The sequence below is a fragment of the Phyllopteryx taeniolatus genome, chromosome 1 (assembly GCF_024500385.1).
Source record: "Phyllopteryx taeniolatus isolate TA_2022b chromosome 1, UOR_Ptae_1.2, whole genome shotgun sequence".
NCBI lineage: Eukaryota > Metazoa > Chordata > Actinopteri > Syngnathiformes > Syngnathidae > Phyllopteryx > Phyllopteryx taeniolatus.
Genome location: NC_084502.1, coordinates 36310230 through 36333687, shown reverse-complemented (window position 1 = coordinate 36333687; position 23458 = coordinate 36310230). Strand labels below are relative to the sequence as shown.

Sequence of the window (23458 nt, the reverse complement as noted above, 5' to 3'; positions counted from 1 at the left end):
CAGAGGTTTTCCTGAGCCTTTAAATGGTCTCAGTCTGGCTTAGTAGGCTTCAGAATCATCGGGAAGACTGCTGACTTGACGGTTGTGCAGAAAAACATCATTGACACCCTCCATAAGGAAAAAAAGGTCTCAAAAAGAAATTGCAAAAGAAGCTGGATGCTCACAGAGTGCTGTACCAAAGTACATTAACAGAGTGTTAAGAGGAAGGGGAAAATGTGGCCGGAAAAGGTGCACAAGTGACAGGGATGAAATCCGGGGGCGCTTCATCAGGAGTGGACTGAGGCTGGTCTCAGTGCATCAAGAACCACCACATACAGACGTCTGCATGACAAGGACTACAGCTGTAGAATTCAATGTGTCAAACCACTCTTGAACCAAAAACAACATCACAACAGTCTGTGCTAGGCTAAGGAGAAAAAGTATTGGTCTGTTGCCCAGTGGTCCTAAATCCTCTTTTCAGATGAAAGGAAATTTTGCATTTCATTTGGAAATCAGGGTCCCAGAGCCTGGAGGAAAACTGGAGAAGCACAAAAGTCAAGCTGCCTAAAGTCCAGTGTGAAGTTTCCACAGTCAGTAATGATTTGGGGAGCCATGTCGTTTGCTGTTGAGGGTCCATTGTCCACAGTCAACACAGCTGTCTACCAGGAAATGTTAGAGCACTTCATGCTTCCCGGTGCCGATCATCTTTTTGAAGACAATGATTTTGTTTTCCAGCAGGATTTGGCTCCTACTCACAAAGCCAAAATTACCAAAACCTGGTTTTAATAGCCGTGGTACTTGATTGGCCAGCAAACTCGCCTGACTTGAACGCCATTGAAATTTTATGGGGTGTTGTCAAGAGGAAGATGAGGGAACAGAAACCCCAAAATGCAGGCGATCTGAAGGCCAATATCAAAGCAACTTGAGCGGTGTAGCTATTTATGATGGCCACTTTGCCATCGTGTTGTGTCTTTGTCACGGAATCTAACGTTTCTTTGTACTATTGTCAACGTTTTAGCACTCACCTTACTTAGTACATATTAGTAGATTTGAAAATTTTAAAACAACAGCAGATGTTAGCTGATTAGGGTTATGCAGGAAAAAATGATCAACAGTCGGTCGACTAATCTTTCCGTTTTAAGCCTAGTTTATCAACCAATCTGGACCTCCACCATGGCGGACAAACAAATACCGATTACGTGATCGCAAGCCGTATGTGCCCTGGCTCAATAATGGTAACAAGAACTGTGCACATCCAGTTATTTGCAGGATATATTTTCCGAAGAAATGTTTAATTGATGTCCTGGACTTTTTTTTATTTTATTTTATCCAATATTTGTAAGATAAAAGCAAGTAGCTCTTCCTTGAACTTTTCAACTCCAAATGTCACGTTTCAGTGACGTCGTCACGCAGACGCCATTCCGCTTCTGGTTGTTTTCTCTTGCTTGTTTTTGAATAATCACGTGGGAGCCCCACAGTGCTGCGTGTGAGCGGAGCGGCAGTGACACGGCAGTCTTTGGAAAGCTCCACGCCACTTCTCGTCCTGCGGTCCTGACAGCAGGTAATGAATGATTCCTTTCTCGAGCGCAGGCTTGTCTGTGAGTCTTGCTTGCCGCTCAAGCGGAAACACGTCGGATTAATCGCAAATAGACGAAGAGCAGAATGTCGTGACGGCAGTTGTGCAGCGTGTTCGATGCTCGAACGGAACTCGTTTGCTCCGTTGCTTTAGTTTGCAAATTAAAAAAAGAAAAAGGACATCCACCCCTCACGTGAAGTCCGCCAACGCTGATTGTAGAGAATGTGGAGATGCAAGCGGCGTAGTAATGTTAAGAGTGTGGGACTAAAGTGCAGCCATGAATTAGCAACTGTATTTTGTGCTGTCAAAATGGTCGAAAGACTAAGAAGTAGTAGTTAAAAGTAACGTAGGATTCTGTATTTAAAAAAAAAAAACAGAAAAAAAAAAATAAATAACGTTTGGTCACGGCGCTCAACATACAGTAAGTACTGTTAAATTGTTGCATTTTAACGATGCATTCGGATGAATGGAAGATGGGAAGAGTGTGTAAGTGTGGGTTTTATTTCAGGTTTACGAACATGTCTCTTCAGCAAATTCATTTGTGAAGTAAATGAAAATGTATTTCAATTTTAGGGATAAAATGATAAATATTGACGAAGTGAGTGATCCATATATATATATATATATATATATATATAAGAATCAGAATCATCTTTATTTGCCAAGTATGTCCAGAAAACACACAACGAAGGCTCCGGTAGTTGGAGCCGCTCTAGTACGACAACAGACAGTCAATTGACCGAGAACACTTTTGAGACATAAAGACATTGACAAAAAACAGTCACTGAGCAGTAAAGGGTTGCTAGTTATCTGGTAATGCCGGTACATTATTTTTTTTTTGACAATTGTGCAAAAAGATGCAGAGTCCTCTAGCACTTAGAGCAGTTCGAAAGACTAATATTGCAATAGTCCGGTGCAATGACCATTGTGCAAAGGGCGCCGAGACTTCAAGCGAGTAGTGGGATACTCTGGGACAATGTTGATTGTGCAAATGTTGCAGATACTCCTCAATCAGTGTGCAAATGGAGCAGATGCTACTCTGGTATGAGTGGCCAGTATTGGTCAACAACAGATATGCAAATAGTGCAGGTTGGCGAGACAACTACAGTGAGTGCACGAGTAATATATAATTGGCCCCACGGAAATGTGACAACAAACTCAAGTCAAAAAATTGCCAGCATGTTGAAATAGAATTGTAGGTTAGGTGTTCAAGAAGTTGATCGCAAGAGGGAAGAAGCTGTTGGAATGTCTGCTAGTTCTAGTTTGCATTGATCGGCAGCGCCTACCTGAGGGAAGGAGCTGGAAGAGCAGGGGTCCGAGAGGATTTTGCACGCTCTTGTCTTAGTTCTGGCAGCGTGCAAGTCCTCAAGGGTGGGTAGGGGGTTACCGACAATCCTTTCAGCAGTTTTGATTGTCCGTTGCAGTCGGAGTTTGTCCTTTTTTGTAGCAGCACCAAACCAGACTGTGATGGAAGAACACAGGACTGATTCGATGACCGCTGTGTATATAGACAACCCCAATTCAAATGAAGTTGGGACGTTGTGTTAAACATAAATAAAAACAGAATACAATGATTTGCAAATCATGTTCAACCTATATTTAATTGAATAAACTACTAAGACAAGATATTTAATATTCAAACTGATAAACTTGATTGTTTTTAGCAAATAATCATGAACTTAGAATTTTATGGCTGCAACACATTCCAAAAAAGCTGTGACAGGTGGCAAAAAAGACAGAGAAAGTTGAGGAATGCTCATCAAACACCTGTTTGGAACATCCCAGAGGGGAACAGGCTAATTGGGAACAGGTGGGTGCCATGATTGGGTATAAAAGGAGCTTCCCTGAATTGCTCAGTCATGCACAAGCAAAGATGGGGCGAGGTTCACCTCTTTGTGATCAAGTGTGTGAGAAAATAGTCGAAGAGTTTAAGGACAATGTTCCTCAACGTACAATTGCAAGGAATTTAGGGATTTCATCATCTACGGTCCATAATATCATCAAAAACTTCAGAGAATCTGGAGAAATCACTGCATGTAAGCGGCAATGCCGAAAACCAACATTGAATGCCCGTTACCTTCGATCCCTCAGGCGGCACTGCATCAAAAACCGACATCAATGTGTAAAGGATATCACCACATGGGCTCAGGAAGACTTCAGAAAACCAATGTCAGTAAATACAGTCAGTCTTTCGCTTACAATTTTTTACATTTCATTTAGAAAAGCACCATGCCTGTGGTGAAACTGGAGGAATGTCGAGAAAAGATTCGCAAAGAGTTGAACAACGTTGTGGACTTCTGGCTGAAATACTCTCATGACACTGTTTTTGGGTACTGTACTCACCCCTGCTTGCCACTGAAAAGAATTCATGGTTAACCTAAATACTAATGAAAATTTCAATGTCAAAAAGCTGTATGCAGTACTGTTGATTGCAGCCTGTTTCCTGTTTCAGCGGCTTCTTCAATTGTATTGGGAAGAACGGGACGGTTTATGATGAGCTGAAATATGTCTGGTTGCAGGGTAGACAGGTAAGCCTCAGTGGTTGATATGTCAAGCAGGTAAGTCCACACTTGGCCATTGTCGTCTTAAATAAGCTTTCTCTTTCCCAGGTGTGGATGTACTGTCGCCTTTATAGAACAATGGATAGATTCCACAGGCCTGAAATCCTTGAAGCAGCCAAAGCTGGTATGTCCGTTAAAGTCAAGTCCTTGTGCACTTATTGAGACTGACAAAAATAGTTCGACAATTGTTTTCTAAATGTCTGAAATTTCACAACCACAGTTGCAGTTTATTCTTCCACTATGCTGTGACCTGTGTTTCTTTCTTAGGGCTGCGCAATTTGACGATATCTTCATTGGCCATGTATTTAGTCACGATGCAGTCTGATAGTCATGAGCACCAGTGAATGGTCGTGACGTCACTCAGTTCGGTGGAAGTGGTACTGCAACAAGATTTTGAAAAATGTTATTGTTGGTGAAGATGCTGGGAGGGAGGAATCTACTATTGTATCTGACATTGCTTGGCCAGTATAAGCAGTAAGGCATCCCTATCCTTGGCATAGGGTGGGTCGACATTGCAGACTAGAAATGTTTCTATACAACATGTGGAACAAGCCTTATTATTCTGCTGGTGACTGAATGTCGGTATACTATCTGCTGATGCATTCTGCAAGCGTTGCTTGTTTGAATCTAAACAAGCAAATCATCATGACGTGGCTGCAAGATCCCTTTTGAAATGAGACGCTTTCTGTCCTATTGGCAAATGTTCACGTGACTTTTATCAGTTTCAAAACAGATCACTTTAAATCCTAACAGTCCTGATGCAGTAATAATGGCCTTATATCTCGAGCCAAAGTCAGAAGGTCAGACAGATCTCAGCATGTCAGCAAAACATGGTGTAATAATCTGTGGAAGAATCACAGTTCCGTTTGTACTGTCCAAAATAGAAATTGCACAACTCAGCCTTTTTTTCAGCCAAGGAGTTGCAACATGATATAAGCCTGATAATTTGTGTTGCCCTGAGTGCAAAATGTTACAAAGCATATGCGTGAGCCAACAGTGGTTTTTAGGATTAGAATAATTAGTCGATTATTCGACTTGTTACAAGGATACCAGTTTCAAAGGAGCCACATGGCTACTTATGCACCGCTCGTGCATTTTAAGTACTAGTTAACTGTTACTGCTCATTTTGGAAGCTCTGTTTCTTGTCGATGAATGATGACACATTGCCAAAGAACTTGCTGTTCTGTCAACGCAAATCTGACCGCAAGAAGCGAAAGTGACTTGCGAACGACAATGATGAAAAGAACGCCGACGGACCGCTTAGTTAATCAGAGGCAATAACATCTACAGGAATACATTTCACATTCTTTTGGAGTGAGTTTTATTTAACTTTATCTACGTTACGTTAGTGTTTATTTGAAGTTTTGACGAAGATGAAAATGTTCCTCGTGGCTGTTACAGCGCAACTCTGACTGCAAAAAGTGTTTTCTGAAAATCACACATTTATAGGATTCGGATTCGGACACAATAGAAAACTATATGGACGTGATTCAATATTATTCTTGTTTTCTGTGAAGTTTGAAGTAAATCTGACAATGCGCTTGCTCTCAGTCTGACTCGGAAAATGAGATGGCTCGAGCGCACTTCGCCACTTTTTGTTGTTTCAAGTTAGCTATCTTAGTTAGCTCAGCGGCAACAATTGTCGTTACAAACTCAAAACCACTGGATGATCGCAATTTCAGCAAGGCAAGATCATATAATAATAATAATCTGGATAGACTATTTTTGGTGTTGTTGGAAAAGTGTTTTGGTGAACACATCAATGACTGTCTCAAGCAGCAGCCGCTGGCGACATGCCCATTAGCTTGAGCCGTGGGAGTTTGCTAAGCTATCGGGGGTCCACATATAATCAACAGTACAAATAATAATTAGTACAGCACATAGTTAATCAATATAATAGTTACACATGATTCATGGATTCAGTAGTTATTCAAAATACATGTTAAAAGCATTAACACAAAAGAGACCAATGAATAATTTGATAAGCTCCATCTATCCATTCTCAACACCGGTTATCCTGTTCAGCGTCGTGGGGCGCTAGAGCCTATCCCAGCTGACTTCAGGCGAAAGGCGGACTACACCCTGAACTGGTCGCCAGTTAGTCAAAGGGCACATACAGACACGGACAGCCATTCGCACTCTCATTCACACCGCCACTGAGTGGAAACTGAACCCACGCTGCCCACACCAAAGTCAGACAAGTGTACCACTACACCATCCGTGACTCCTAATTTGATAAGATATGATGCTTATCCTCATTGGGTCACGGGCTGCTGGAACCTATCCCAGCGATCTTCGGGCGGGAGGCAGGGTACACCCTGAACCGGTCGCCAACCAATCGCAGGGCACATAGAGACAAACAACCAATCGCACTCACATTTACACCTACGGGCAATTTAGAGTCCCACGCATGTTTATGGGAAGTGGGAGGAAACCGGAGTGCCCGGAGAAAACCCACCCAGGCACGGGGAGAAAATGCAAACTCCACACAGGCGGGGCCGGGATTTGAACCCCGGTCCCCAGAACAGATGTGCTAACCAGTCTTACACCGTGCTGGCGATATTAAATCAAATACTCTTAAAACAAAAAAAATATTTTCTCAGATGAAAAGAGTATAAAGTGGATATAATAAAACCAAATAGCTTGCTCACAAAGGGCGCTTAACATGGGCTCATTTTTGGCAGGCTATGACCATTTGCGGGTGGCTACTGGCTCCTGTATTGGGCCCTGTTGGTGGGTGGGGCCCCCATGCTCTCCGAGGGTGGCGGGGGCAGTGGCGGTGGTGGGGCACGCTGGGTAGGGGGTGGGGGGGGATTGGGCATGGGGGGCGGTGGTCCGGCGCCTGTGCCCCTCAGGGGTCAGGGTGCTTTGGTTGGGCTCGGGACCTCCCTGGGTCCTAGGGGGTTGGGTCAGTGGCTTCCCCCGCTGGACGGGCTGGCTGGCTTGGCCCCCCCACTTGTGGGTGGTGGGGGCCGGGCTCACCCTTCCTCAATGTGCCGGCTCAGCAACTCCGTACACATGCATGACTAACATGCATGTGATATGGTGTTCATTCACTAATAAGTTCGATAGACGCGCTAAAGGCTTTAATTGCTTGTGCTGGGACCGCTAACAACAACAGAGGTTGTACTAATATATCAACTCACAGTTCTTACTGGTATTCAGACACTAAAAAGAATCCCTCCGCACCACTCATCAGTTGCACTGCCTTGCTCATTTCCCACATCCTGTTCTCCCCTTTTCTGTCCTCTCTCATCACATTCTTTTGGTTAGTTATTGCATGTCCTCGCCAGGTGTGTACACCCCCATCCACAAATAATAACACGATTTGACTGTTGTAACATTATGTGTGCTCAAATATCTAGACTGTCTAACTATTGTTCTGTTGTGGTTGTCACCCCTAGTCCCCTTGTCCACTCTGTCTGCCCCCTAAATCCCTTTTCTGTCCGGCTGCATCTTCAATAAACACCAGAATAATTGAAAAATTAAAAAATAAGTAGAGGGAGTATTTCAAACTCTCCTGTTGCACAGCAAAACTGTTCCAGCACAAAGGTAAACAGATCCACCATTCTGCTAGGCCATGCAGCTGAATAGGACAGTTTTTTTTAATTTTATTAAAAAAAAATTTAAAAAGGATGTTTTCAGTCATTGAGTGCTATTGTCTCTTACATTTCAGGAGGGACTTTCCTCAGGAAGTTTGCTCGTGTTTCCAGCAGCAATGGTCAGATGAAGTGTGCGTTCTGTTTAACACGAGATGGTAAAGCAGTGAAAGTACAGAGGACAATCTTCAGTGAGTGTTTCTACATCATGGCTTTAGACGAACTGAGCAGAGTCACTGGTGACAAGGACATGCAGGTACAAAATTTAAAAAATACACGTGCCCAGTAAAAGACACTGAAATTCATGATTGTTAGATTTATATTTCTCTCTTTACTATGTATTATTATTCATGTCCATGCACCCTTCTGATAAGTGTCATCTTTAAAAGGAATTCAAATGACTTTCTTTCTGTACACTGTATAGAGTATGTAGTAGGGGTGGAAAGGTTCACAAAATCCAAGGTTCGGTTTGTATCTCGGTTTTGTGGTCACAGTTTTTGATTCACATTGACTATTAGGAAAATCAATTGTCTTGTAGAGTTAGGTTAAAGTAAAAGTATGTTCTTCGTATTATTACTTTATTGTTGTTGTTATTGTATTATAATTGAAATGACTTATTAATCAGAACGATCTATCATACATGCAAATCAATGGCCTTTCGGCGAAATTCACCGTTTTGAACTAAAAATAGGCCATTTACGTAAACCGTATAGATCTAACGGGTTTTTCCTGGAGTGGAGGGGGGTTAGCCGTTGCTGACGTCATAGGCTGTTTCGTACTCCTTGAACGCTGGCAGCTAGATCCATTCCACCATCCACACATAGATGTAATTTCTGAATATTACTCCGCAGCGGACGAATATGCGAGCGCATTGTCCTGAGGTTCCGCCTTTGTGTTCGGGAACTGCTTTGGACAAGTCACAGGAGTTGACGAGACCAGAAAAAACACTTCTGACACTTCTGCTGTTAAGAAGTAACGGTACCTTTACTCCGTTACAATGATGTAAATGTCGCTCGCTACTTTTATTTATCAATTATTGCTTATTTATCAGCTATTTCATGCGCAAGACTACGACTTCCGCATCGGGCGCTGTTTGCACCAATCCAATTTGAGCGCTAGTGACGTTTAAGTCTAGTTCACCAATAAAGCAACACAAGAAAAGTCACATGACCTCACACCAAAGTCTTCCATTGTGCTTCCCCGGGCATAGGTATTAACACTAGATAAGCCAGCCCAGCTGATTGTCATGCCTACATGGCCACCATTTTGGGAAGGCCGTCGTTACCATGAAGGAAACGGCGAGCTACTGCCAGGGAGCAATAAATATACCCACACCTGCTCGGCGCCTCTCACCGTGGGCAACTCCAGAGTGTAAGAGAGTCCAAACCCTCTCAAGAGGACTGGTACCAGAGCCCAAGTCGTGTGTGGAAGCGAGCCCGACTATATCTAGTCGGAACTTCTCAACCTCACACACCAACTCGGGCTCCTCTTCTGCCAGAGAGGTGACATTCCACGTCCCTAGAGCCAGCTTCTGTAGCCGGGGATCGGGTCGCCAAGGTCCCTGCCTTCGGCCACCGCCCAGCTCACACTGCACCCGACCCCTATGGCCCCTCCCACAGGTGGTGAGCCCATGGGAAGGGGGACCCACGTTACCCTTTAGGGCTGTGCCCGGCCGGGCCCCATGGGTGCAGGCGCGGCCAGCAGGCGCTCACCTTCGAGCCCCACCTCCAAGCCTGGCTCCAGAGGCGGGCCCCGGTGACCTGTGTCTGAGAAAGGGAACCTATATCCATATTTTTTTTCATTTTTGGTTTTGGTCAAGAATTTTCATTTTGGTGCATCACTAATTTTGAGATCAAAAGTCACTTACTTATTTGTGGTGTTTAAAATTGTTAAATAAGGCTTCTGCTTAATGAATTAAGTTTAGTCTGCTCCAGTGTTACACATTTATAAACTTTAATACTGTAAATATCTCGTCATATCAAAAACGGACATCAGGGGAAAAGAATCGTGATTTAAAATTTGGGCCATATCGCCAGCACTAAGGCTAGCATGCTAGCATCGCGTATCCTCAGGTGAAGTTTCTGTGGTAATCAAAAGACCTCAGTCAGTCACAACCATAGCGATTTCACGCGACTTTGCTTTGTAGCATTAGCACGTATGTAGCAGCACATATGTGCGTTGGCAGCACTAAGTGACCGGCTGTACTGACTCCTGCATTTAGCTTTTCAAATAATCACTTGTTTGGTGGTACTTGGAGAAACTCATTGCGGGCCAGAGTCGGGGCAAGGAAGGGTTGCTGATGAGGTGCAGGCAGCGAGCACCGTGGGAAGATGGCTGAGTTGGACGGGCCGTCTCGCAATGAAGCGGGCAAGCCGAAGACCCACAGATCCTGCGTTGGAGAGAGAAAGATGCGGAAGTACCTTTGTAAGCTTACATCTTCTACAGAATCTGTATCGCTTCGCTCCAATGCAAGGTCTCTGATGACACGCCACGCTGCGATATGCTTGACTGCTGCATTCCTGGAAGGGCATGGAGGCTAACTTGCTACTGTGCTCTGGAGTGTACGCACTGCTTCACCGCATTGGTAAAGGAGGAAAAAAGAGTTGCGCATGTTATAAACTGAATGGAACCGATGCAGACCGAACTGAAACAGCCGAACCGAACTGTTTGGATGGTTGTCAAAAACCGTTCAACCACTAGTATGTAGCCTATTCTAGGCTCAAGCAAGACACTGCATTCTAGTGACTGAGACACAGAGAAAGTTTCAAAGCCATATATGTGCTTGGTTTATGGGTAATATCTGCTCATAGCCCTGTATTTGATGTGTCCTGTTCATTTTTTTTTTCCGTTGCACTCATTCAAATGGGGTTGCACTGTGTTGCACTCACACTATTTACATTTCCCACTAAGTACCAGTACCGTACCGAGGTATTTTGTCGTAAATTTATTTATTATTTTTTTAGTACCGGTAGTATAAAAAAAAAGCAAAAGATTTTGCAACACCGTTCAATTCATACATCTTAAAGGCCAGTACCCAAAAAGCAGATAGTCAACCAATGACTGCCTATCTTCCGACAAGTTGTGTGTGGGAGCCAGGAGAATGAAACTGCTTCAAACTCGTTCCAGGGCACAAGTTACCGCACGTTAACACGCGTTAGCCACCGGGAAGTAACATTAGAGTCCCCAGCTCATGAGGCTATGTGAGCAAAGTCAGTGTTATATACAGTGGATTGTACTACGCTGTTTGGGAAACTGTTACCAGTAGGAGATTGACATCGATAGCATGAGGCGACTTAGGGCGGGTGCACGCCACACGGAAGCTCAGCTTGGAGCGTTCCAACCTGGATAAAGTGTGTATAAATATAGACAGAGAAATAAAATAGTGATGGAAAAAATATTAGACCCCTTGTTTCTTCAGTTTCTTTTTCATGTGTAATACCAGGTCATAAGAGCTTATATCTAGCTCTAGCCATTATCCATGGTTTTCCTGATAATAAACGAAATTATATTTAATAATACAATTAGGCTTTTGTATTCTCATGCCTTTAGTGGTACCAGGTATTATAATGAACAAGAAAGTGAAGAAATCGGTGGGCTAATATTTTTTTCATGATTATATACATCATACATATACTGCATACAGAGGTACAATTTTATGTACCTACAAACACAAATATTCATCATATAATATACAGCGGCTGAAATAAGTATTTGGCGCATCACCATTTTTCTCACTAAACATATTTCCAAAGGTGCGATTGACATGAAATTTTCACCAAATGTTGGGAACAACCCAAGTAATTCATACATACAAAGAAAGTAAGCAAAGCAAATGTATTTATATAGCGCATTTCATATATAGCGCAAGGTAACTCAATGTGCTTTATATGATTAAAAGTATTTAAAAACAAAGGAAAAAAACTGCTTATACACATTTAAAACAAAGACAAAAAAGTACAATTAAAACAGCGTACAGTGTAAGAAATATCATTTAAAAGTGGAAATGTTCTAAAAAGCATGAGGAAAAAAAGTTTTTAACCTGGACTTAAAAACATTCACACTTGGGGCTGACCTCACTTCTGTTGGCAACTTACTCCATTTTCGTGCAGCATAATAGCTAAATGCTGCTTCACCATGTTTGCTTTGGACTCTGTGCTCCACTATTTGACCTGAGTGTCGATCTCAGAGCCCTACTGGGTTTTTATACCATTAGCATTTCTTTCATGTATTCAGTACCTAAACCGTTTTGTGATTTGTAGACCAGAAGCAGAACTTGTTCTAAGTAGAACAAATAAGATCAGAAATTGAGTTGCGTGTAACACTGTGAAATGACGCAGGGGAAAAGTATAGAACACATGAAGAAAGGGAGGTGCAGAAAGGCATGGAAAGCCAAGACAACACCTAAAATATATCAATAATCAAACAGCAATCCAGCCTCTTCTCAGTGCAAATGAATATCAGCTGGTTCAGTCCTAATTGATGGCCCACAAAAAGGTTTCATTGCCAAGGTGTGAGTCAAGACACATCTCAAATTGGGTAAGAGCAAAGGGTGTCTCAAGACCATCGCAAAGTAATTGTTGTAAAACATAACGATGGCTTTGCCTACAGGCGCAAATCTAAGCTTCTGAGTGTTCCAGTGTGCACGGTTTGGGCCGTAATACGTAGGTGGAAAGCCAATCATACCCGCATATCATTTGCCTCGATCAGGTGCTTCTCGCAAGATTTCTGACAGAGGAGTGCAAAGAATAATCAGAAGCATTGTCCAAGAGCCAATGACGACTTGTGGAGAGCTACAAAAAGACCTGGAATTAGCAGGTACTGTTGTCACAAGGAAAACAGTGAGTAATGTATTCCGCCCCCATGGCCTGTATGCACGCTCACCCCACAAGACCCCATTGCCGAAAAAAAAGCATGTCAACGCTCGTTTGCTGAACAACAATTGGACAAGCCAGTTAAATACTGGGAGAATATAGTCTGGTCGGATGAGAGCAAAATTGAACTGTTTGGATGCCGTAATGCACACAACGTTTGGAGGACAAATGGCACTGCACATCACCCTAAAAGCACCATACCAACAGTAAAGGATGATGAAAATGAAACGAGGTTGGACATTTCATTCGTATAATGATCCAAAACATACTCCCAAGGAAACTCTATTGTTTTCAAGGGAAAAAAAGAAAGCTGTTAGAATGGCCATGCCAATCACCTTACTAGAATCCAATCGAATATCTATGGAAAGAACTGAAACTCAAGGTCCATAAAAGAAACTCACGGAACCTTCAAGATTTGTAGACTGCTGTGTGGAGGAATGGGCCAAAATCACACCAGAGCAATGCATGCGACTAGTTTCTCCATAAAGGAGGCGTCTTGAACCTGTCATTGCAAACAAAAGCTTTTGTACAAAGTATTAAATAAATACGCATGTTCAATACTTTTTCCTGCATCATTTCACGTTATTACACACAATTTAACTTCTGATATTTGTTCTACTTTGTATGTATGGATTACTTGGGTTGTTCCCAACATCTTTTATCTCAATAGCACCTTTGGAAATATTTTTAGTGAGAAAAATGGTGACGTGTTAAATATTTATTTCAGCCATTGTATATGATGATGCAGGCATTGATCTAATAATAAAAATTTAAAAAAAAGACTAATGTTAAAGGCCTCTTTATACTCCCGCGGTTGCGCGGCCGACAACTCCCACATTGCATCACGTGACCGCGCGGCCCATCTGCATAGTTTGATGCGCACACGGCAAAAATAGTTTGTGTAGAATGCCGCGTGATTGGTCCGTTTTACTCACACGCTGTGATGATGTTCCTCCCGGTTCCACATAGCACCTACGCTGCCACCTTCTTGATCGATTTTGAAGTATAATTAAACGTATCATCTGGTCATCTAGGTCCATTTGTTCTAGCAGACTCCGTTCCACGGTCACCATTGTTCTTGTTTTGTTCCTTGTTACGGAAAGGAAAGTAAAACCGGCTACCGGAAATGGCCACAAAATGCAAAGGAAACTCCACCCTGTGGCGTCCTAGCCAATACCAGCCATAGCGACACCCCCGGAGGAGGAGAACTGCAGCACCCTTTCAAAACAGCGCGCGTGGGTTGCGCTCGAGTATGAAGGCAAACTCCGTGCGGGGTAACCGCAGTGACGTCAGTGCGGTCGCGAGTATAAAGAAGTCTTAAGAAAGGGCTAATTCTATTATTACAGCATTTTTCAAATTTATCATAATGTTTCGAAGGAATAAAAATAAATATAAAAGTACAGTATCTAAAGTTGTTTTGTCAGTTTTTATTCCACTGCTTTTACTGATGTTTTAGATTTTTGCCCTTGTGTCGTTTCAGGACCAGTATTGAGGTACTTTATGCAGATATAGTATGTTGAGTCAGAATTTTGGTATCATGACACCACTAACACTTGACCACGTTGAGGCTGCTACCCGCCCACTCAACTCAGATGAACGGCAACACGGGTTTTAAGCGACCAAGTCTCAGCTGCTGCAGGGCCATAAAGATATACTCTCTAATGTATACATATGTTGTGATTTTCAACAATATTTAACGACTGTATATTTGTAATTTTTAATGTAACTGTGGTGGATGAAATAGCAACGCTTGCATTCATTGTCTCCAGCGATAGTCGTCGCAGCCACTTCCCTTCACATGAATGGGAGGGAAAGAGGAGGAGGAGAGAAAAGTAGCTCCCTCTTTCATTCCCATCCCACCAACACGGCCAATCTCTGCCCGCTCACGTTCTCTATTAGTGGGCCAACAATCCAACGCTAGGTGAACTGTGCTTCACAATGATTTATACACACCCACGCTATACCGACATACCACCTCTGTCCTCTTCAGCGGCTCGGCGGCGGCGCTCTCGCCAAGCTGTGAGAAGCCGTGGGGGGACGGGCGTTACCATGGCGGCATCAGAGCGCTCTTTCACCGGCCCGCTGGGGAAGACCAAGACGGTGGAGGTCCCGTGCCCAGTGAGAAAGCCCTCTGAGCCGCCACGGCGACGCCCGTCCCCCTCAATTCCTCACAGCACTGCGAGCGCGCCACTGAAGAGGACCCAGGTGCCATGTTGGTGTGGCGCGGGTGAGACGACTCAGGCAAGTGTGCATAAATCCTTGTGACAAATTCACCAAGCGTTGTATTGCTGGCACACTGATAGAGAACGTGAGCTGGCTGAGATTGGATGTGTGGGTGACATATGTGAGGGGGCTATTTTGAGCTCATCATCTGCTCCCATTCATGTGAATGGAAGTGACCGCGACGACCATCGCTAGCGACAATGGATGGAAGCTTTCCTATTTCATCCACCACAGTTACATTTAAAATGACAAATATAGTTAAGTATTTTTTTAAAACACACTTCAGTGATCCCTCGTTTTTCGCAGTTAATGTGGACCAGAACCCCCCGCGAAAGATGAAAAACTTCGAAGTAGGATTCCCCCCCGCCGAGGAATTTTCGTGTATGTGTATGTGGGTGCCAGAATGTTTAAAATATGTGAGACAAAGATTACTACAGTATTTACTTAAATCTTTAATTATAAAACCTTATACAGTAATTAACATTCATCAAGGCTTGTGTTGGTGGCAGAGGAGAGGCTCTCACTTGACTCGAAGAGGCTTTAGGTTCACTCGGAGACTCTTCTGCTGGAGGCGCCGATGGTGTAGCTGGTGTTTTACCTTGGAGAAAAACATGGTGATGGGTAGTTGTTGTCTTTGTTTTTTGTTTTGCTTCAAAATTCCCCTGTACAAGGACATAACCCCGTCTCTTATTACACAGAGTTACCACACGTTTCGCTTCCTTATTGAAGCAGTTTTCCAGTTGTTTGCTTCCTCTCTCTTGATGTACCGCACTGTAGATTCATTCACGCCATTATGGCGTGCCACAGATGCATAACCTCTCTCCCCTCTTTGATCATATCTAAAAGTTTAACTTTTTCGCAGATGGTCATCATCATCTTCCTCTTGGGCACCCCGGAGGAAGCTTTCACAGGGGCACAGTGCTTAGGCAGCATTGTAAGGGCTTAACTAATCCCAAAAAGTTATCGCTTAAACAAAAAAAGTTATCACGAACACAACACTAAGATACAGTTTACGAGACAGTCAGCAGCGTGGACGAGACTGGCGAGACATGACATAAGGGAAGATGCTGGGTGAGGCTGCGATGATGCGCAGCCAATCAGGTCACGGGATAAATCCACTCGTGCTCTCATTGGTCGATGTCGCGCCGGGAACCAATCACGCGTCTTGTATGAGTGCCCGTGGCATGTACAGTACAGTACAGGCATGTACAAAGCCTCTGAGTCAACTCATCTCTTTGTTTGGCATGCAGAGAAACCTTCTCTCTCGTGCATCAACATGAAACCACGCGTCTTTCCGCAATATGGCTGCTGATATGGCTGTATTTTTTCATTTTTATTTTTTGATTAATTTAATTTTTTTCAATGTATATTTTGGAAAAACCCGCAAAGCACTGAAGCTGCAAAACGTCAAGCGTGAAGTGGCAAGGGAACACTATATATGTATACTTAAACTTTATTCGAACTTTATTCAAATAACTCCCACGATCAAACTCGTGAGGGATTCGAGTTCAACTTCTCTGAATAACTACCGACCTATAAGCATTCCTCCGGCCATTTCCAAAGTTGCAGAAAAATGGGTGTCAGAGCAGATTGTCCATTATTTAATCAGCAGCTCCCCCTCTCTCCACGCCATGCAGTTTGGTTTCAGATCCAAGCATTCCACTGAAATGGCTACATGCCTCTTCATTGAGAAAATAAAATCTTCTCTCGACAAGGGTGGAGTTGTAGGGGCGGTGTTCTTGGACCTCAGGAAAGCTTTTGATACAGTAAATCACTCTGTTCTTCTTACCAAGCTCTCAAAATTTAACTTCTCTCGCAAAGCTGTGAGCTGGATTGAATCATATCTGCATGACCGAACACAATCTGTATCAGTTAACAACTGCAGATCAGAGTCTCTTAGGCTAACCTCTGGAGTCCCTCAGGGATCAATATTGGGCCCCCTTTTATTTAGTCTTTATATCAACGATTTGCCCACTGTTTGCTCTGAAGCAGAGTGCGTAATGTATGCAGACGACACAGTTTTCTTTGTTCATGGTCGCTCCAAAGATACTGTTGCTGCTAAACTCACTAATACAATCTCCTGTGTCACAACTTGGTTGCAGGAGTGCTGTCTACAGCTAAACGTTTCTAAAACTGTAGGCATGTATTTCACTAAAACAAATAGAGTATCACCTGACCCCGACATACTTGTTAATGGAGAAAAAATGCAAATTGTCAGCCAATACAAATATCTTGGGTTAATAATAGATTCACAGCTTTCCTTTAAAGCCCATATTGACAAATTGTGTAAAAATATCAAATTAAACCTCGCAAATTTTCGTGCAATTCGGAATGAAATGTCAACTGAAGCTGCAAAAATTTACCTGCATTCGATGATTCTTAGTCACTTTAACTATTGCATAACCAGTTGGTCCCAGGCTGGTCAGAATGCAAAAAAACCATTGGAAGTTTTGTACAAACAAGTAATTAAAGTGATGGATAAAAAACCAAGGCACTATCATCACTGTGCAATTTTAAAAAAATACAGTCTTTTAAATTGGGACCGTCTTCACATATTTGCAGATTTAAATTTGATTTATAAAGTACTGCATGATTTGGCCCCAGCTCCTCTGGCTGAGTTCATCAGCCAAAGAAACAGCTCTGAGCGTGTCACTCGAGGCTCTGTCAGAGGTGACTGTCTCATTCCTCTGCGCAGAAGCACTTTCAGTAAGTCAGCCTGGTCAGTGAGGAGCGCTGGTGAGTGGAACTCAGTACCTAAGGAGGTTCAACTGCTTACAACATACAAGGCCTTCACAAAAAAACTGAAAATGTGGCTAGTTAACACCTATAGCTGCCAACACTAAAAGACAAGTATGTTATGTTGTCTTTTTGTTATGATCAAAAAAATTATGGTTTTATTCTCTCTTAATAGTATAGTTTGATTATGTATCCTGTATTATATTGTCTTGTAGATGTATTTTACTGCTTTTTTACATCATGGCCAGGGGACTACAGATGAAAACTAGCCTTCTGGCTAATTCTGGCTTTTTAAACCATGTGTACTTCATGTGTTTTATGAAATTGCATTGTCCCCTTTCAAAAATAAACTGAAACTGAAACTGAGTCTGAACTAGGCATCAAAGGACATGATATCTATCTAGCAGACCCCATGATGTGGACCAATTACTCCCAAGCTGTTATCCATATTTAAATTAGGGAAGATGAGCAATCCAATCAGAGAAAAGCTTGTTTACATGTCGCATAATAATGAGAAATCCAAATCCAAAATGTCAGCCGAAATAGACCAACTAGAATAGCTTGAAAAAGGATATTTTGGGCATTTCCAACGAGTTGGCAAAATATTCACATTTATGAGGTTTAATGCCTTAATGTATTCTTTTATAGTTCCATAACTCTGGTGTAAGTTCTCTAAGATGTCTATCCCCGCTAATAGCAACAAGCTATTGTTTGTCCTATCCATGGACATTCCCAAGTGACTACAACAGCTGGGTGGGTTGATGGTGGGAATGTCCTGATTATGGACCTTATAATATGTTTTTGAGACTATGAGCTTCAGAGAGAGAGTGTGGGGAGGTTGAGAACAGCTGTCCATCTCCCCCTCCCTCTCCTCTGCTTCTTTCTTCCTTCTTTCTCCCTAATTCCCTCTGTTTCTTTTTGTTTATATCATGTAAATAGCTTTTTGTATAAAAAAAAACATAAATACAAGATTGCTTCCTTACTTAGTCTATCAGAAAAAGATTTGCCAAAACACCAACCAATATTATCGTGCAAACCAGATAAAAGGACATCAGAGATTATCAAAATAAAATACAAAAAGTGATGAAAGGTGACCTTTGGATAAGATCTTCAAACAAATGTAAATAAGACAGAGAGCCCAAAAAAACATAAAATGCTGCTTTTAAATGGGAATTTTATTTATTAATGAAACACAATATTCAAAGCTAACTGGCCCTGTGTGAAACGGTAATGCCGCCTAAACCAGTTGGGAAACCCTCAGCAGCAACAACTGAAATAAAGCGTTTTCTATAACTGCCAATGACACTTTCACATCTAGAGATATTCTGGCATTCTCTTCCTAGTAGAATTGTTTTAATTCAGCAACATTTAACTGTTTTCGAGCATGAACAGCCTTATTAAGGTCATGCCATAGTATTTCTCCAAAACCTTTGTTTTTATTTAAGCCATTCGGAAGTTGACTTGATGGTGTTTTTTGAATCGTTGTCCTGCTGCAGTACCTAAGTGCGCGTCAGTTTGAAGTCACAAACTGATGGTCGAATATTCTCCTTCAGGGTTTTCTGGTAAAGGGCAGAATTCATGGTTCCATCAATCACAGCAAGTCGTCCACATCATGAAGTAGAAAAGCAGCCCCAGACCATCACACTACCACCTCCATGTTTGGCTGTTGGTATGATGATCTTTTTCTGAAATGCTGTGTTACATATACATTGCGCCAGATGTAATGAGACACACACCTTCCAAAAAGTTCAACTTTTGTCTCATCAGTCCATAGAATATTCTCCCAAACGTTTTGAAAATCATTCATATGTTTTTGTTTGTATAATTTGTTTGTTTGTTTTTTTGCAAAAGACAAGCCTTTATGTTCTGTTTGGTCATCAGTGGTTTTCTCCTTGGAACTCTGCCATAGATGCCAATTTTGCTGTTTTGTGGTTCTCTGGAGTCCCAAAGCCATTTCCACACTGATAGACATCCATCCATTCATTTTCTGAGCCGCTTCTCCTCACTAGGGTCGCGGGCGTGCTGGAGCCTATCCCAGCTATCATCGGGCAGGAGGCGGGGTACACCCTGAACTGGTTGCCAGCCAATCGCAGGGCACACATAAACAAACAATGGCACTCACATTCACACCTAGGGGGAATTTAGAGACTTCAATTAACCTACCATGCATGTTTTTGGGATGTGGGAGGAAACCGGAGTGCCCAAAGAAAACCCACGCAGGCACGGGGATAACATGCAAACTCCACACAGGCGGGACCGGGGATTGAACCGCGGTCCTCAGAACTGTGAGGCAGACGCTCTTAACTAGTCGGCCACCAATTACTTTATTTCTCAACTGTTCTTGAATTTCTTTGGGTTGTGGCATTTTGTTGCAGCTTTTTGAGATCTTTTGGCTGACTTTAGTTTGTCAGACAGGTTCTGTTTGTTATTTCTTGATCAAACAGGTCTGGAAGTAATCAGGCTTGGGTGTGGTCAGTGAAAATGACATACGCATTGTTCAACTTTCCAAAAAAAATTGATTAGTCACAGTTAATTCATGATTTAACAAGGGGGGCAATCAATTACTTTTTCACACAGGGCCTGCTAGCTTTGAATATTTTTTTCTTAATTAAAAAACAAAACAAAAAACAACAATTTCAAAGTTGCATTTTATGCTTGGGTTATCTTTGTCTGATATTTAAATTTTTTGATGATCTTAATTATTAAAGTGAGGAAACTATGCAATACACAAACAATTTCCGAAAGGTGGGGAAAAAAAGGTCACTGTAGTTGACCAAGGTATCGTAATCCAGACTCCACACCCAGCAATGGAAATACAGTACAAGCAAGATCAATGTTGACCGTTCCAATCTGAATTAAATTCTTCTGCCTGGTGGAAATATTGCTTTAGAGGTCTATCTGTTCGCTGCCATGCTTACTCGCATCTGGATATTAAGTAACTGTCAGTAGGGTTCCTGCTTTTCATACACAGCAGTATTTTTTAAGATTGTTTGAAATTATGGCTGCAATAGCCTTAAAAAGGTAACTGCCCTAACATTTGACTTGTACTGCTTCTTTTGTTCCCAGCAAGAGGCTGAACAGATGATGGTGCAGCTCATCTTCTGGGTTCAGGTTGACCCAACAGGTTTGGGCCGACCCAGCCTACCTGGTGACACACCCACCAACAGCATGGCAGTTCCAATGATGCTGATGTGCCTCGTGCAGCAACTCACTGACGGCCGTGGTCAGGGAGCAGTCTTGAAGTACAAAAAGTTGAGCAGCTGGTGCGTGCAGAAGATTCTCGAACATGTCCAGGTTTGAAAACACTGTAATGTACTATAATTGCAAGTGCTTTCATGTGTACTATTGTACCATGCAAAAAGTCTCAGGCCACTGTATGTGCAGTATTTCACATCAGTCATTAGTCATTTTGACATAGTAGGGCAGATAATATAATGAATATGGTGGTTATGCAATGGAGCCCCTAATGGTGTGGTGGATGAGGTGGGAAACAAATTCTAACGTGACTACGTACTAATTTGCCCATATTCATGGGTGTCAAGGCTGTGCATGCTAGAAGGTCCCTTGGTAGATATTTTTGCTGACTTCTCTTTTTTATGGTAGCCACTCCCACTTGTGGCATTAGCTCTTTGACTTATTACAACAGTATAAAATATTAGCACTAGTAGCGTAGCGGTACATGCTTGCTGCCTTTTGTACAGATGACTCTGTACAAAATTCCCGGCCAGTGCCCCAGTACCGATCCACTGCTGGTCCAAGCCCGGATAAATAAGGGCGGGGTTGTGTCAGAAAGGCCATCTGGCATACAAACTTTGCCAAACATATAATGTGAGTGACTTGCTGTGGCGACCACTAATGGGACGAGCTGAAAGTCGCAACACCACCAGTCAAAAATAATATTGTTTTCGAAATGTGAAGATAGTGTCTTTTTCATATCTGCTGAATAAACCCCATATTTATCCTCTTTGCACAGAGAGATGGCACAGCTGTTTTAGAGAATGTGTCGTTGGAGGGGGCAGAGCTACCAGGTTGTCAAGGCCGACTGCAGAATCCAGGTAAATTAGCCACTGTTTGCAGAGCATGCAAGTAAGCGATCAAACATGCTTGCTCTTTGGCCCAGCTCCAGCAAGGCTGTTTTCCCCCTCCAACCTATAATTTAGCATTTCCTGTTTTATGTCTCCTCACTCTCAACACGTTAATTTAGGCCATGCCTTGGAAGCAGGCTGGTTCCTACTTCAATACACAACTCAATGGGGGGACAAGGAGCTGCAGGAGACAGCCATCAATAAGTTTGTGGAGTTACCCTTTCAGTATGGCTGGGATAAAGAGCACGGTGGCCTCTTCTACTTCCTGGATGCAGATGGGCACTGTCCCACCCAGGTAATTCAATCATCACTATCTGGTATTTTATTTGCACTTTAAAATCCCACCTTTGGCATTTATAGTGTATAGACAATTTATACATATCATTTATTGCCATCCTTTAGGATGTATTTTATGCATCTTAATGATATTCTAATAATATCAATATCTGAAAATGTTACTAGAGTGATCAATAGTATTCTCAGTGGACATGAATATTATGCTTTCATGTCTTTTTTCTTTTTCTTTCTCTGGTTAGGAGTGATAGTGCAACATACAATGGGTTGAAATGTAAAATAATGTTTTGAGTTTCTCAAATTCATGTGTACAGGTAAAAATGTGTTTACATGCAATTTATTGTAACATATTTAAAAAGTGGTGCTGAAATGTTTAATGCCTCTTATCTTGGTTTCAGTGATGATCACAGATTACGATTGGTTTATCTGTGCCATGAAAAGTGGCCATGTTCTCCACTCGCTTGTTTTATTTTGAAGTTATCCAGTAGTCATTCAACCTGCCTCAGAAAAATCACTGACATTCACACCACGATTGTATATTTGCCGTGTAAAGATTAAAAGAATAACCTGTAAAAATGAGAGTACAAGCCAAACAAAAATAAGTATTGGTTTTTCTTGTCTAATAATAAATCAGATGCCCCTTTATGTTTGAGCAGTTGGAGTGGAGTATGAAACTGTGGTGGCCTCACTGTGAGGCTCTTGTCGCCTTCCTCATGGCCTACAGCCAAACCAAAAGGCCTGGACTGCTGGAGAGATTCTCTCAAGTTTATGACTACACATTTAGCCACGTGAGTATCGCATCATATATCAAACTTTTCAAACCACCACACACCAATTCATCTTTTTTTCTACAGGTGATAAGAGCAGATCAACTTTTAGGTCGATCATACTGTGTTTAGTACAGATGCCGTTAGCAAAGGGTGAAAACTGACTCGCCGACCATTTTTAAAGCCATTTTAACTAACATAATACAATAACATGGACCTGTTTGTCACATCAAAAGAACATAGCATTTTAATGTGGTTGTGGTGACATTTTACACTCATTGTCAAAACTGATCTGCATTATGGTTCTTTAATTGACATGTGACATGCTGCCTGTGTGCAGTTTTCTGATGACCAACATGGTGAATGGTTTGGCTATCTGTCACAAGATGGAAAAGTAGTTCTGGATTTTAAAGGGGGCCCCTTTAAAGGTGAGAGTAACATTGCTTGTTGGATGATTATCCCAGTTTTGCCAATTAAATAAATGCCTCTAGAATCTAGATGACTGCAACTCTTTTCTCTGCAGGGTTCTTCCATGTACCACGCTGCCTGTATATGTGCGAGCGTATTCTGGATGATCTGCTGGATAATAAAGCATGAACCTTCTCGCCATTGTGTTTTAGATTAGTAGAGAAACATATTTTTAAACAGTTGCAAATCAAAGTATAATGAATGTATTTTTTTAAATATTATAGCTGTATGTGTGTATCTTCAGTTGCAGATTTATTATGAAATAAAACACTCCCATGACGAGTCCGTCCATCCACCAA

At 42.3% G+C, this 23458-nt stretch overlaps 1 protein-coding gene across 2 annotated transcripts; it reads left to right on the top strand.

The window, feature by feature from the left end:
• The first annotated feature begins 1261 nt into the window (after window positions 1-1261).
• renbp (renin binding protein) lies at window positions 1262-23458 on the top strand. 2 transcript variants are annotated; one of them, XM_061792607.1, is made up of 11 exons: window positions 1262-1540; window positions 3776-3885; window positions 4008-4083; window positions 4165-4240; window positions 7793-7971; window positions 20612-20839; window positions 21519-21600; window positions 21750-21925; window positions 22581-22712; window positions 23032-23119; window positions 23215-23458. In XM_061792607.1, the coding sequence occupies exons 2-11, from the start codon at window positions 3785-3787 to the stop codon at window positions 23286-23288; spliced, it is 1212 nt and encodes a 403-aa protein (XP_061648591.1). In that variant the 5' UTR covers window positions 1262-1540; window positions 3776-3784; the 3' UTR covers window positions 23289-23458. The 2 variants fall into 2 exon arrangements, with proteins under 2 accessions (XP_061648591.1, XP_061648583.1); XM_061792599.1 differs by lacking the exons at window positions 1262-1540; window positions 3776-3885; window positions 4008-4083; window positions 4165-4240 and adding exons at window positions 9973-10139; window positions 12423-12530; window positions 14577-14827 and having other exon boundaries at window positions 7833-7971.